At 40.4% G+C, this 16,551-nt stretch overlaps 1 protein-coding gene across 7 annotated transcripts in view; it reads right to left on the reverse strand.

Moving 5' to 3' along the window:
• The window catches only part of LOC106956403 (CUGBP Elav-like family member 5), a 132,381-nt gene that overhangs the window by 16,967 nt on the left and 98,863 nt on the right, over nucleotides 1–16,551 (reverse strand). For 3 of the 7 annotated variants that reach the window (XM_015047214.1, XM_015047215.1, XM_015047216.1), the window contains exon 5: nucleotides 9,288–9,453. In XM_015047214.1, coding sequence (XP_014902700.1) covers nucleotides 9,288–9,453 — 166 coding nt within the window. The remainder of the gene's footprint in view (nucleotides 1–9,287; nucleotides 9,454–16,551) is intronic. The other 4 variants (XM_015047220.1, XM_015047219.1, XM_015047218.1 and 1 more) reach the window with 2 other exon arrangements.

Here is a 16,551-nt window from a genome sequence, read left to right on the forward strand (position 1 = left end):
TTTTTTTTTTTTTTTTTTTTTCCCCAATTTTTTTTTTCCCAAATATTGTAAAACGTGGTGTTGTTTTTTTTTTTTTTTTTTTTTTTTTTTTTTTTTTTTACAAAGGTAAATAAAAGTCCTGAATATAATATGTAGCATGAGGCATTTTTCAAACTTTTGTTGAAAACCATCTTTCATTTTTCTATCATGACAAGAAATTCCAAACAAATATTTCTCCTACTCTTACATGGCACAATAGAATAGCAACCTTGTAGCATCGGACTAACGTGTAAAATGAGAAGTATGTTACATTATGTACAAAACTTTACAAGTTAACACCAGGTTTGGCCGAGTCAGCAGACCGGTATGTTTGCCTCTGAAAATTTGTTCGTTTTTGTCCACCACGACATCTCAAAATTGTGACTTTAATGTAAATTTTAACAGTAGATGTGCAGATCAGTGGATACTAATATTATTCCAGTGCACTATAGCTGAGACTGCTGATCCCGTCCATGCAGCTGCTGTTTCAGCATAGCAGCAAAAAGAGCAGTACAACTTTGCCATCTTTCAGACTTTCTGGTTAACCATAGAGAAGGAAAGACCCAAATTATTAAAATGGAAATACATTTGCAACAATTTATGTCCTGGGGCACCACAATGGGTTTACGATAAAAGGAAAGACAATAACGTCATGGCCATTAAAACCATAACTACATGTGGAGGCCATTTATGTGGCGAGTCATCGTCTTTATCCTCACTGCCACCATGTTCCAGTGGCCAGCAGGAGCAAAGCCTCCAAACTTCTCCCCTCGGCTGAAATGAAGAAGCATTTCCTACTGTCCTGGAATGGAAAATAAGACATTTCCATTTTATACCTCGCTAGACATATAGTTTTGCTATAGTGGAAAATTGTATTCATAGCTTGTTTACAATGCACATGCAACAGTGCAGATCTACATGCGGCTGTCAGCTTGCGCGGCGAGTATCGGTCCGTAATAATGACATGTTGTTCCCCACTTGGGCATGGTTGAATACAAAGCTATGGGGTAGCAGATTATATATTCTATACAGCTGGAGCTTTTGCTGAGAATTCCTTCCCCGTGACTACGGCACAAAGGGAGTCCACACTGTGAAACAGTATGGATAAGTGTATGTCACATGCATTTATTTATGTCATGAATACAAAATTATATCCACATTACCGTCGGTTCTTCTGAGGCAGGGAAACTGTTGATTTGCTCTCTGCAGTGATTTCCTCATGGAGCAAGTCTTCGAATATGACAGAGGTATTTATTATGCTAATTATGCGTTCAAATCATCCAGGAATGCCATGCCCGTGCTGTAGAGTGCAGTCATTACCAGCACAAGGACTGTCTTTTGCTGGAGCAAGTAATAAGCACTCAAAACAGATGCTTTCATCTAACTGATTTAAAATGTGATGCATTTACAGTCAAGGAGAAAATGTCTGTCTGGTGTGAATAATAAATCTGCGTATGGGAGGAAGAGCTTTTTTTCAAAGGCTAGTCTGCATACCAATAAATACAATGCGACGTTAAACACTGGCCTTTAAATCTCTACGGCAAATCGACTGGGACGCAATGCAACATGCATGTTAGTTTAAATGGACATACCTGCAAGAAGGATAACCACACAAATGTCAGAATACAGTATGTTCTGTTTATGGTGCATGATTTTTACCACTGCTGCCTTTTACATGTGATAATAAGGCTTTACATGTCTGCCCTTGGGACAATAATCAGTGATGTGGAGTCCTTCTATGGATCACACCTTTAAAACTGCGCCTGACATTGTCACCCCACTCTAATCTTCTGCTACTTATTCTTATTTTCACTGGCTAATTGGCCTTTTAATCACCAATTCACTTAGGTTAGATGTTTGGAAATGAGGAGACACCTAAAACATGCAGGACCAGGACTGGCAACCACTGCGTTGTTCAAATGTATGTTTATTTCTGTATAATTTAGATTTTGTCAGCACACAGTTATAAAGAAGCAGAATGGCATTTACTACGAAATAAATAATCAGAGTCATATCAAAACAGAGAAGAAACACAAAGAAGAAGCACCATTTTTAGTCAGTCAATTCCAATTATCGACTGGTTATCCTTTCTTTCACATTATCCAAGAAAGACTGTAATAATTTTCATATTCTACTGCAGCCTCTTGAACTAATCCCAATTCAGACTTTCTTATTTTATAGCCATTGTAAAACTTCACCAAGCAACTTTCTGAATGCGTCAGTCATTAACACTGGGCACATTAATTAAAAGATGAAGAACTGAAATTCTGTCATCTGCATAAGTGCATGGAGGCTCTCGACATTCTTCTGCAGATGCTATTGTAAAGCTCAGATTTCTTTGGTTGTGTTGACAGAGTGTGTGCCAGCATTGCATATACGATGATAAAACTCCGAGTCAAATGATGATGGCACACAAAGAAGGACATGGTTCAAACCAGGAGCAGAGAGAAAAAAAACAAACACAAGAAAACAAGCTTTGATGCCTGCCTGAGGAGATTGCTGCAGCGTTGCTCCCCCAAAGACAGTGTTGAATACATGTTCATGTGTTAGTAGGTATATCAATGGCTTGCGCGCAGGAATATGAAGAAATACGTTGAAGCCTTCACTTTGCCTGCTCCGCTTCTGAGGACATTATGCATGCAGCGCGGCGACTAGAGCGGTGTGCCAGACTTTCCGATCGCCGAGGAGGCCGGCTTCTGAAGCTTTGCTGCAGGTGAAAGTTTTCCTTTCACAGCTCTGATCCGAGTGAGGAAAGGGCTGCGACTTTGGTTGTAAAAAGCATATGCACACAAAAGGACAAGGCCAATAACCTTTTGGCCATGTTCAATACCTCGAAGATAATGTCTTTACCCTTGAAGTTACAATTAATCTAATCTTTAATGTGCGATGTGTAGCTGTGCAGTAGGGGTCGTTCATGTTACTGTTAGCCTGGAGATACTGAAGCCACGGTCATTATGAAGTAGAAAGATTTATGTTTTAACACTGAGACAAAGGACATCTAAATTAGAAAAGTGCTCCAGAATAGAAATTGTAATAATGAAAACACACGATGATCTCATACACAATCTAATTTTACCAATGGAGCCCACTATTGACTTCTTGGTGTCGGCAATGATGTAAGCAAAGATGTGGCAGGAGAATAGCCTTTGCCACATTAGTTGGTTCCCATCTATCTAATAGTACCAAGGCTGAATCATTCTGTTATTATTATTGCACATTAAAAGCTGCCGTCCAACAGTTTTCATCCGTTTGTCCAGCTATTCACGGGTGCTTAAAAACACTTGCGTATACAAAAGCACTGCCTATTTCCACAAACCTCCTCCTAGGAGCTGCAGCCTCCAGCTGACCTACCTCCTCACAAAGCAGCTCTACCCCGTACCTTCCCCACTCAGCTCCACCAGACTAGCAGCAGCAGCAATTACCAAACACCGGGTGAAACTGCAAGTCTGCTGAGTTTATCCTACCAACTACTTCTCAGGCCAATGCTCCTAATAAAACTTGTAAACAGCATAGTGGAAAGGAATTATTGAGTGCTGAAGGCAGTTTTGGAAAGAGAGCAGAAGCTTCTTAAAGAGACAGAGGCCAATTTCAAGGCACAAAACTGCAAAGTCAAATTTCTTCTACGCTATGTTTGATTTTCAGCAATTTTATAACAACTGAAGGTAACAAAGTCACGTGACTGTGCTGTAAAATACATAATACCGCCTGTTTAAAGCTAACAGTAAACTCCTAGGTGTTCATCTATCCAGCTGTTTGCTTCAGTCCTGATCTGATGTGTCACTCCACCGCTACATCTTTAGAATAAGCAGTCGCAAGCTTGTTAATTAATCCTTTATTTAACATAAACCTCCAACCTAACTCTTCCTCATCACTTGCTTGTTTTAAAATTAATGTTTTTATAAACCACATGGCCAGAAGCCACAAAGGACAGGTAGTACCGAGAAAGATCAGCACGTCAAACAGCTCATTAGTTTCCTGGTGTTTGTCACCATGGAAGGGTTCTGCATCAGTGGGTTAACTGCGTTTGAATCCAGCGGGGATGTCGTGCCACATTCAGCCTGTCTGTCAGTGGGTTGTCCCTGGCTGTGCAGCGTCTGCAGTACATTTTGTCTAATGTGCACTTGTGCATCTTGTATGTCTTCACTGCAGAGCAGCACCATACAGGAGAACATTAGAGCGACTTTGATTACACACTTCTCTCATCCCAAACAAAGCATCCTTGACACCGCGTGCTCTTTGCCACACATACCCAGCGGGATGCGCATCTCTCTCCGTTTCTTCCTTCTTTTTACTGTATTTATCTCTCCCTCCTCTCCCTCTTTCTATATCTCCAGCTCCCCTCCTCCCATCTCTCTCTCTCCTTGGTTTTGTTTAACTTTTCTTCTGCAGCACTCAGGGAGCAGCACCTGGTGAACATTATTTTCAAAAAGCATCATCATGCATCATTGTAAGGATACATTCTCTAATCAGCCAAGCCATCTGGCAAACGGCTTATGCACCATCAAGCCTAAATGCTTTGCATCTGTTGATCGAGTGCATGTCTCTTTTTTTTTTTGTTTTGTTTAGAGAGACACCCTTAACCTCTGAACCCATCAAACAACATTTTTTTTGTCATAAACACGTCGGTTACTGGGCAATTTCAAAATAAGGCGAAGAGTGTAAAAGTATGGATGGACGAACACTCTCAGTTTAGACGTTCCTTTCAAACTTAACAGGAAAAAAAGTCAAATATAAACTGATTTTAGGAACATAATTTGATTGATGAGACAACTTTAATGCATAAGTTAAGCCTTAGCCAAAGCGGAGACGCACTCTAAAATAAGATTTGGATATTACGATGAATTATTCCACTGAATCGTGGCAGGCATCCTACAGTCTCTCAGTAGTGTCAGAATTCCTTGCCCTACTTTCACAGACAGCCTTGCCAGTAACGTTATGTATTCCTTCAATGAACTCTAAATATGTCACAGTCAGAAGAAGGAGGTTTGTGTATGTGTGGTGGTGGGGTAGGGTGGTTGGGGGGATTAGGGGCATAAAACTCGGCAAACTGGAATCAGCAAGCTCGGGTACCGACTCCTGCAGCTGCTGCCCGCCAAATCAAATGAATGAATGAGGCAAAGGGAAACAACAAATTGAATATTTATGACTGTCCTTGAAACTTCATGATTACCATCTATGTTTTTTTTTTTTTTTTTTTACAAAGGATTCAAAGGAATCCTTTTACAAAGGAATAACTTGCATTCAATGAGAAAAGGTAACCCGATGAAAAGTACATAAACAGAAATATCCAGCTCACATGGCGAAACTGTTGCAGTGAGGTCGGCTTTTCTACGGTGTGGACTTTAACCTTCTTCACCTGCTGTTCTCTAACTCACTTTAAAATGCCCTCGTAACATAGTAGGTCTATTCAAAATGCATCTTACTCCTGTTTGGTTAGATGTTTATCCAAATACCAAAAAAGCTCTCGTTAAGGTTGCTCCTTAAAAGGAGAAAATGTTTAATTAAATTTGCTCTTATTTGGCCAATCTAGAAATTCAGAAAGCTTTGAAATTATTCATAGCTAACCATAGCTCTAAGTGTTGATTGGCATTAAATGTGAACCTGTCATTATCCACCAGAATGAATAAAAATATATATATATATTTGAATGTGAAAACAGTATTTGCTCACAGCCTCTTCATTTTTAAGTGACATTGCCTGCTTATCTAACCCAGTTTTAAAAGAGATCCAACAAATGTACCTGCAGACATTCAGAACTTGTTTCAGGGGCACCAAGGTCCACCTGTCAATCTACAAGTACCATTTGGCAGCAGACTGAATCACTTTTATCCAGAAATCCAAACATCTCTTAAACCTAGAGAGACAGAAACAGCGCCTGTAAAAAGTATCAACTTCCTTCAATTTTATTATTCTTTTCATTGTGTGTACAAATCAATCGTGATCCAACTAAATTTGGCTTGTTTGACAAAAAAAAATAAAAAATAAAAAAATAAAAAAATGGGCAAAAGCCTTCTTGAATGTCAAAGTGGAAACAGATTTCTACAAAATAATGTCAATTAAATAAAAACACACAGTCCCAGTAGTCAGGGGATGGATACAAAACTATGTCTGACATGCTGAACATCCCCTGGAGTTCAGTTTAATTCATCACCAAGAAATTAAAGGAATGTGGTCCATGTGTAAATATCTCTATATCAGGTCATTTACACAAACTGAGTGACTGTGCAGGAAAAAGCCTGCTAGGTGAGGCCACAAGGAAGGAGTGACAAACGGGAGAAACTCTGCATACAACTACTGTTGCCTGGGTTCATTACCACTCAAAACTTTAATGGGAGAGTGGCAGTGAAAAAGCAACAGTTGAAGAAAACTCATTTAGGCTGGACTTACGTTCGCCAAGAGGTTTGTGGGAAAGTTCTTTGGTCCCCAGACAAGAAGCTATGTTTGAAAATGAACAGCAGATTATCCAACAGGTCAGGTTTAATTATTCTTAAGGTGGACAAGGTGTCCACTGTAAGACATCCAAAAGTAGCTTGTTCTATTTAATTTTTTATGTAAATTTGTTGGATAATCATAAAGCCACATTTTGATGATATGATTGATTTGCAAAAGCAGCAAAGGGGGCGGGGGGGGATGCTTTTATAGGCGCTGTAATCTAGTTCTTGTCTTTTACTCACTGCATTTGTTTTGAGTGTCTTTGCTTAGTCAATAACAGGTAAACTGGTATTAATTTGACAATTTTAATTCTTGATTGTATTCATAATAATTGGATATTGTTTATTTTTCTTAATTTTCCTCATGGAAATATCAAGAGATCTGAAAACTTGAATGTGTCACTTTTCTTAAGTTGAACTTTTACAGACGACAAAAGCAAAATCAACAAGATTTCTTTTGGTTTGAGGCAGACTCAATTTTCTATAGACTGCAGCTGGAGAGCTGCACAAACAATCCAAGTTGACTGGAGGACAAAGCCTTTCACACAACCCATGCACACACACCGACTGTGCTTCTTGCAGCGCGATTGCACTATCTTCAATCAGCACCATTGTGTTGCAAAAATACAGGTATGCATGCCGAATACAAAGCTCCTCCGAATTGCAGAACTGTCATTGCTTTTACCCATCAAAAATAAGAGCTTCTCAGCAAGACTGAGCTCTGGTTTTAATCACTGTCTTAGATTGATTATGCCTGCCCAAAAGTGTACACTTTGCGCTGAAAATATCAATGTGAATATTTGACAAATATCTCGTCTTTCCACATACATCACCTAGTGTTGCAAATGATACTGTGCCTGCCTACAACATGTGTGTCCGCTGGCACAGTATCACTTCAGGCACATATTTTTTGTTTGTGTTCAGATGGAGACGTCTCTCACTCAGTCCTTTTTTTTTATTTTGAAGGATGTATTTTTAAATTTAATAATTGGGTGATTTTTAAATTGGCTGATGATTTTTAAATGTAATAATTGGGAGCAAATGTTTAAATTAATTGCAGATTCAATCTTGCCTTGCAAAAGTGCATGCAAGTGTAAGTATTTTACTGCATATAAAAAAAGTAAAATATATACATACACACCCACAAATATAAAAGTAGATGTCATTCAGTAAACTACACTTTACACATACAATTTTTAGCCATCAAATCTGTATTTGTTTTCTCTCCAGCTGTATGTGTCAGTGGAGATTAAATGTGTCCACTATGGAGCCAGGGTTTATCTCTATCATTTACAAGATAAAGGATAAAGACAATGATGCAACTGGACGCAACTGGACACTGATAGTGATCTCCCAGCAGGTTCCAGTACACAGCAGGTTTGAGTTTCTGTAGCTGCCAGGTTTTTCTGAACATCTTAAGCCTTTTGACAAGGTGATAAAGGTGGTTGAAAACTTGGACAGAAGTGGCTTAATGATAATGATCCAGAAAACCACATCATTGTTTTTGACTCAGGCAAAAAAAAAAAACCTCCCTAAATCTTCAATATTGAAAATATTTAATAGTTGTTAATATTTTAATTAGCTATTTTTCTTCTTCTCTTCATGATCCCACCCATGGTTTTCGTCTATTTTTGTACCTGCAGGCACACATGGTCACAAAAACACAGACTCTGGGTTCGAGTGGACAGCGTCAGGGTTACCTACATATTATTTCATGTATATATGTATGCGTGTATGTATGTATGTATGTATTTTTCCTGTATTCTACCAGAAGAAAACAACAAATCAAAGTTTTGTGCACCCAGTTCTTGTTTTTAAAATTTCTTGAAGCCGTTTCTTGCATCACAAAAAATACAAAATGCATATTCATCCCCCTCCAATGAGATTGAGTCCACATCTGCTTTATTTATTTTTTTCCCCCCTTCAAATTCTTATTGAAGGTGGGAGTTGAGTGTGGGTAGACCCAACAAGCACATAGCTGAGAAAGAACACAAATATTTTTTTTCCCCTATTAAAAAAAAAAAAAACACAGCTCAACAATAGTTTGATAAAGTGACGCAGGTTTTGTATAAACTGGATTCCTACGATGACTTTAAAGAGCATTTAAAACAAATCTCTCTGTGCTGCTGATGGCTGTGTCTCTCAGACAAGTAGCTTTAAAGTTACCAAAGACTTTGCAGTAGAAACTGAACACTGCTGAGATGACAAAGTATGAGAGTGGAGCACAACAAAGACTCAGATACTGTATAATTTATTTAGGCTTATGCTTTTGGTGAGTGAAGAATCTTGAAGTTTTTCTTTTTGTTTTTTTTCTAAAGAAAAATGAAACTCTGCTGAATAAGCAAATCTCCGGCAGTGGGTAGGTGTTTCAAAGTCCTTTCCTCCCCACTGTAATGTATGTGCATGGAGACTGTTTGTTATGGAAAACAAACCCAACAGCATGCAAACCATGCACAAGTGCTTCAAAGCACAAGGTCAAAATGCTACCGGGAAATTAACGCCTTATCTGTACATTTAGTAATTGATGTTCTTTACTCTGCTGCTTCTACTGTAACCCCAAATCTCAGCATTCACAAACAACATAAACATGCAAATCTCGTCTCACTTTCCCTTTCCCTCCAGAGGAATAATTTTGGATTACCGGTAAATAGGCACTCTTTCTTTAGGCCATGCTGCAGATCTAGCTTGTTACACACACGCACGCACGCGCGCACACACACACACATCAACGCCCCGCACGGCAACATAAACACAGACGTTATTAAAAGACGCTTTGGCTTGCTACCGTGGCACAGAAACACCATCACATAGAGAAAGGGAATGAAACTGAGTGCTCACCCAGGGTTTGATGAAACTCACCCGACACCGGGGTCATGGGAGTGGGTGGGAGGCTGTTGATGTTGAGCGCCCCCATCTGGTGGATCTGCGTGGCAGGGAAGGCCACGCTAGGCGTGATATAACCTCCATGGGTTGCTGCCATGATGGCTGCCTGCTGCTGCATGAGCTAAAGAAGACGGACACGGAGAGATGGGTGGAGGACAGGATGGGGGAGAAGGTGGTGATGGAGGGGAAGACGGCGATGAAAAATGCAGTAAGTGGCCGAAGAATCGGGAGAAGATGGGAGAAGGGGAGTAAGAGTGAAACATATCAAGGGCAGACGAGAGGGAGGGATTTATGGTGATGTTGATGGATGGATAGTGCATGGAAGTGCAGAGAAAGTAGAGCAGAAGAAAAGAAAGAGAAGAAAAAGAAGCCTGTCAACCTATGTTTAGTGAATGTGCCCGTCCTCGCAGCAGGAAGCCTGTCACCAGCTGCAGAAACAATTTAATAGCTGTCTGTTGGGCTCATACAAATCAAGGCATTGACATGTGCACATTATCTCTGTGCTCAGGGGACAGGCAAAGTTTGCAGAGTTACAATGCCTTTTTTCCTTATAATTGTCAAACTTCACAATACTTTGCTCGGCTGCATAGAAATGCCACAGTTGCCTCCCACTCTCATCTGTTTTTTTTTTTTTTCTTTCCTCGGGCTCATGTTTAATTTTTTCTGATGGATTTGTGATGATTACCACTTGGAGCTTGACATTCAGTCATCGCTTAACATCTTCTCTCATTTTATAATTTATTTGGCACATGGTGCTCAAACAAGAGTGCTTTTCTCTAAACACATTTTGCATAAAGAGTAAAGATTTGAGGTTGAAGATTCAACACAAGCAAATCATAAAAAAAATATATATATATACATATATATATCCTGTTACACAAAGGGCTGTCAAGGAATGTGTCAAAGATCAGATCCTGGCCAAACTGTTCTGGTAAGTGGAATTAATATTGACACAATTCAAATTAGTTTGTTTTGCAAGCATAGTCGGACCCTAATTTATTTATTTTTACATTTCGTTACATAGCTTAACATTTCAAAGCATTTCCTGGAAAACAAGCACAGTAGATGGAAAAGTAAAGTCAGTATTCAAAGTCTTTTCTAAATAAAATAAAAAAAATTGAACAGTGTTGTGACCACATGTATTCAGGCCTCTTTACTTTTATACCCCTAAAAAAATGTGAAACGTCAATTGTCTTTAGAAGTTACCTAATATGTAAAGCATTCCCACTTTGTAGCATGGTGGTGACAGTATCATGCTGTGAGTCTGCAGTGTTTCAACAGGGATAGCTGAACTGATGTCAGCTGATAAGACGGCAAGTCAATATTACTGGAGGCTGTAAAAGACTTGGGTCTAGGGTCAGAGGTTAATTAGGACATTGACCCTAAACATAGAGGTAGAGCTGCATCAGAAATCAAAATATAATCTTGTGGAACTGAAAAGTATTAAGATAATGCTTTTTTGTGTTTTATTTGAAAGTACTTTGGAGACCATGCATGATTTTTCCCTCTTCGCAATTATCGACTGCTTTGCATTGGATTAAAAATGTCAAAATAAAATATACTAAAGCTTCAGGTTGTACCATGAATACTTTTGCAAACCACTGTATGTTCTTAATGTGAAACATTAAAAAAAAAAAAAAAACTAGATGGCTTAGGCAAAGAAATCTTCAACACACACAGAGTTTAATGCATAAAAAATGTAATTTCCCTAAAAACGCCCTCACATGTCCTCCTCCTATTAAATGGACACATTAGAATAACATTTTTGAACCAAGAGTAGCTCTAGACTCAATTCGAGACCATGTTAGTAATACAACACCTTCAGTGAGTAAATGTCTATTTTCTCTTGCTGGACAATCCCGCAAAGAGATACAATCAATAGCCTTTCACTCCCTCTGCATTTCTGCTTAGCATGAACTGAGAAGTGAGAGCCGAAACCATTTTCCATCAAATGCAGCCCAAGGAGTGTTTATTCATATGCATAGGACATGCTCACATGCACCGCTGCCTTGAACCGCGCTCGCTAACAAAGACACACACGCACGCACGCACGCACGCACGCACGCACGCACCACATGCATGAAGAGTGATCGAGACTATTTGAGCTTCCGCACTCTGCTTAAATTCTCCTGGTGCAAAAACCACCCTCTGAATGCCTAATTTAGAAAAAAAATAAAAAATCCATCACTGTACAATGGCTTTTGCAGCTTGTGAACCAGTGGTTTTATCTGGGGAATCAATAATCTTTTGCAGGCCGTGTAGCTGCCCATCAGGCATGCGGGACTTGAGTGGTATAGGAATACAAACACAGCAGGCCCAACCTCTTGCCCCATGTCTCTGCATCTGTTTAATACTGCATGGCTTGTACGTGTCAGGGGAGCTGCTGATGGCTATGGCCTGAGATCGCTTTGCGCGGGCAGAAATCAAACTGCGCTGCCACTTGCACTGATGCTAATGATGGCAGTAAAGGTACAGAACGGCTCTCTGGTCGTATTTGCATGTGGACCTGGCGACGGAAAAGCCAATTATTTTCCCTGAATGCCCCTGTCAGGTAACCTTAAAGTGGCTGTCCTGTTGTAGAAAGCCCAATGTTGGAGCCTCGTCCGTTAGCCACATGCCTCAAAATTATTAATGGCTGTGGTCATTTGCATAATTTTATCAATGTGAAAAATGTGAATAATTCCTTTCTAAAAAAAAAAAAGAAAGACAAGTTGGACATTTTAGGGACTAAAACTCAAACATGTATGGTTAAATCACAAAAATTATAATGCTCTACCAAATAAGTGAACAGAAAGGTCCAATGATGATTCATGATTTGAGTCATTTTATGTCCTCGTTTCCATTTTGTCACGATTTTGTTGCACTTTACATTTGTAAAGATACCATTTTGTGCCCATATGCTAAACCCATGAACCTGAAACTGTGGTACACAGAGGTTGAGAGGTGGAACAAGATCTTGCGATATTAAAACATCACAGTGTTTCTCACTGAGGTGATTGCCAACTCATAAACACTAACCAGTTGCAGTAAGCACAAATTCACCCGATGATTAAAATCAACCCGCATTTCGCTTTCAGTATAGAAAATTGCACAAACAGTCAGTGCAAACCCACCTGTAGATTATAGTTTTGAACCAGATCTTAGTACAAAATGGCAAAACCACAGCTCCATTTTTGTGACTGGCACCTGTGATTTTTGATGTAGGTGATGTGGCAATATATCTGCTCAAGGTGGTCTCCTATATGCTTGGATGAAAAAATAAATAGAGCAAATGATGTTAGTTGTATCCAAAATTAGTTCTCAATCTCTCATTTCCTTGTCTGGCCAATGGGGGATTTTGTGAACCTTTGTGTTGCTACTCAGCTTAAGAAAACAAGACTGTGCACAAAGCTAACCTGGAGTGTTACTAGTGATTGTGGAAACTTTGATCATCTTTGGCTTCAAATTACTGAGATCTTTTAAACTTGAAGTGAGTAAATCCACATTAAAAAAAATAGAGATTTTTTAAGAGGTGTATTATGTACTTTCCAGGCACATATCGTGCCATTACCTAGCTAACATAATCAAGTAAACAGGTTAGCTCGAATCATTATGAAAATGCTGTATATATCAGACATAACCTGAAAGAAATTTGACTTCACAATTCGACTCCGTGAAATTTGCCTCCGTCATAACAATGTTTACAACTATTATTAGGAGCGTTGGACTGAGAAGTAGTTAATATGATGAGCTCAGCAGTTTCCCAGGTGTTTGCCAATTGCTGCTAGTCTGGAGGAGCTCTGCACGTTAAGTAAAGTACAGGTTCTTCAATACAGAGCTTTAATTTGTGAAATCCGTTTTTCAAATCCAAATGAAAATGCCACAAAAAAAGAGAACAGCTTCTGCAAAGATATCATTAAAATTCCTCTTCTTGTTATTTTTTTTTTTTTTTTTTTTTTTGGTAAAATAAACTACAATTTTGGTCAAACTTATATAAATGCCCAGGGGGGTATTCAAGTAAAGCCTACCGCTTTCCCTAGTCAGCCAGCAGCCTTTTTAGTCTTAGTCTGCATGCAGTAATAATCGCAGTGGGAGTAAATAGTAGCGTGACCAGAATACCATCCTCTCTCCCAGCTCCAAATGTCTTGGATAATGTGGCCCGTAATGCCCCCTGTCGAATTTTAATGGAAAAAAAAAAAAAAAAAAAAAAAAAACACTCATTAATTGTTGCTTTGTTCCAAAATAAAATCCAGCAAATTGGAAACTCAAGCATGTAATTATGTTGGAATGCAGCGGTTAACACAATCTGACTTCAAGAAAAAGAAATAAATAATCAAAGAGCAGCTATGCCGACCGAGGGAAACGCAGTCACTCCGTTATACTTTTCATATGCTTATTTCTCCTCTCTCTGAAATTCAAAGACATTATATTCATAAGACCCCCCCCTTCCCCCACCCAACCCTTTGCACTCCCCCCTCCACACCCTATTTATTTATGCACTCCCCGAGCAGATAGAAAACGTCTCTGGTAGAGAATGAGCAAAGCTGAGGAGTCTTCATCATCACAGACACAACCTTCTCTAGCTGCCTTTCAAAAGGCAGACCGAAACAAGGGGACAAAAAAAAAAAAAAAGAGTGTGCCCAGATGAAAAGGAGCACAGAAAGTTGCCTGGGCTCCAGCAGCATTCAGTTAGTGTCAGACATCTGCTTTTTTATTGCAACCTGATGGCATTACTCTCCCCTGGTGCTAGCAGGCAATCACCTCTTTATCACATGGCAATTATCTCCGTAGTGCTGCTCTGTGACTCGCCGACTCTTAGTGCTGTCACATGTGACCCCTTACAGTCCAACCAGCCAATGACAGAGGGGGAAAAGCGCGGTGGCTGTGGTGTGTCGTTGGGGGTGGAGGGGGGCAGGGAGAGGCGGAGGGGGTCCAGAAACAAAGAAGGGCTAGCAGGGGAGCGGTAGAGAGCGGGTGTAAAAGGTTGGAAAAATTAGAGTGTCAAGGAGACGGTGGGTCACAGAGGTGAACTCGAGGGCCACATCTGTTACCACCGAGCCAGCGGGCTGCGTTTCTCAATAGTTTTCTCCTCATTTCCGACGCGCTCCGTAATAGGCGCGCATGCATTCGCTCACGTGCAACGGCCGGCCCCTCGCATGCATAATGCAGCAAAATCAGGTCACACTCACACAGCCTGGCATGTGCATGTGTGTGGGCAGTTTACAGTACAGCCAAATGATGCTGTAATTTGTGGCCATCATTTCTCTCCCCCGCACAGCGTGGCAGTTTGAACGCAGATCCCTCCGACAGGGGGAGATGTTTCCTAATGTGAGCTTACAGCCGTCCTCCTCCCTCTCATCCACCCACGCTCACTGTCACTATTAGCACCAAATTCCAACCATTCCCTCTCTCTTCTCGTTTGTCTGTCCTACATTTTGCCTAATGTATGTTTTCAGGGAGGCACTCAAGACGCATTTAAACCTTAAACTTCTCACTTGTTTCGTTTTCTTTTTTTTTATCTCCTTCTTCTTATTCTTTTGCCCCGTGACACACTTTGTAGTCATGCAGAGCTGAAATGGCTGGTTGAAACCATCTCAGAAAATAAGGTAGGAGGGTCGGGGGGGTGGGGGGGGCACAAATGTGTTTGTATCTGAGAAAGGGAAAAACAAAACAAAAACAAAAAAAAAACTAATAAGTGGTTGTTTTAAGACCTGAACTCGGCGTTTTCTTGGGAGAGCCATTATCATTCAACACCAACTCGGGATTGAAACATGGATTTTCGCTCCCTTGCTTTCTTTGGCTGAAATCGCCTCCTTTTGCAAATAGGTTGTCTCCTGTCAGAGCACGCCGGTGTCTCTGCCTGTCGTAAAAATGGCACATTTCTCACTTTTGGCACATGTTGTCAGTGTTGTACCCCTCCTCAATTTGTGTTCAGAGCCTCCATCCTTCCCTCCTCCCCCTCCTGGTTTGACTAAAATCCAATTTACTGGCTGTCAGCTCAACTCTATAATCCTATCCACTGCTGTAGTGGAGAGGTAGCTCTTTGAATTTTACCATTTACTGTATTCACTGGTTATAGCTATATATACCATCTTTCCCCGTGTCTGTATCCTATGCTTCCCAACCTCGTCTTCTCTTGGCCAGTGTGTATGGAGAGTAGGCGAGCGTGTTGTGTGTCTTTGGAGATAAAGTCCTTTTTTCTGTCACTGCAGGATTTTCGTCTTGGGGTAATATGTGTAGTTTATCTTGCAGCAAAGAAACATTAATCGTATCACTTCAGCGCACTCTGGCTGCAGGGGAAATCAAGACTGCACAGCATGCGTGTGCATCCAGCGCGAATGAGTCTCACATATACAAAATCAATGCACAAGTTTAAAAAAAAAAAAAAGAAGCCTATTTCTCTTTACCTCACTTGTTACATAACAAGCAGACCAGTGTTTTGATTCATTAAATATGCACAGTAACACAGATGAAATGACTTTACTGAAAATCCATAGCTAAAAGTTGGGCTGAGCTTATCTCCAAAGACTCCTTCTCGCCAAATGTTTCTGCAGCAACTTTCTGTATTTTGGTGGATTCCTTACGTTTGGGTCTCCTTCATTTACAATCATAATACAAAAAGTGATTGTTACACATTTTCTGTTTTGAATGTAATGGTAACCGATTCTCCCTGTGATGCTGAAGTATCCCTCATGCCCTTGTGTCTTCTGCTCCAAACTCAATTTCCAAGAACCGTCCCGCTCTTTGTCATATTATATGCATGTACGAGAGAGAGAGAGAGAGAGAGAGAGAGAGAGAGAGAGAGAGAGAGAGAGGTTGGGGGTGGGTGAGGGTTGTTGGTGGGCGAACTCGCTGCCCAGTGTGCGCAAGTGTGTATGCTCTTGTGTGCATCTCTATGAGCCGACACGGGTCTCTGCCACAGTAAATAAAAGTCATGGCCAACCAGAGCGGTGCACAATGGTCTCCCTGCAGACCGCCGCGGCCTCCATCGCCCCTTAAACATTTGCATTTCTCCACATTTCCCGGGAAAGGGCTACATTTCATGAATGGTAATGAAGGTGGGAGTTTTAGTGGAGAGTGCACAAGAGATGGCCTCGCAATTACTCCGGGATGGTCAATTTGCACATTTCACAGTGGGTCCCACGGCTGTGATATGAAAATGAGGGAAATGGATAGGCCCCCAAGACATCACTAACATCAACAATTAATACTGCCATTTTGATACTGCAAAATGGCAGTA

The sequence above is a fragment of the Poecilia latipinna genome, unplaced genomic scaffold (assembly GCF_001443285.1).
Source record: "Poecilia latipinna isolate Pla-1442-1.1 unplaced genomic scaffold, P_latipinna-1.0 Scaffold814, whole genome shotgun sequence".
In the NCBI taxonomy this organism is placed as follows: Eukaryota; Metazoa; Chordata; class Actinopteri; order Cyprinodontiformes; family Poeciliidae; genus Poecilia; species Poecilia latipinna.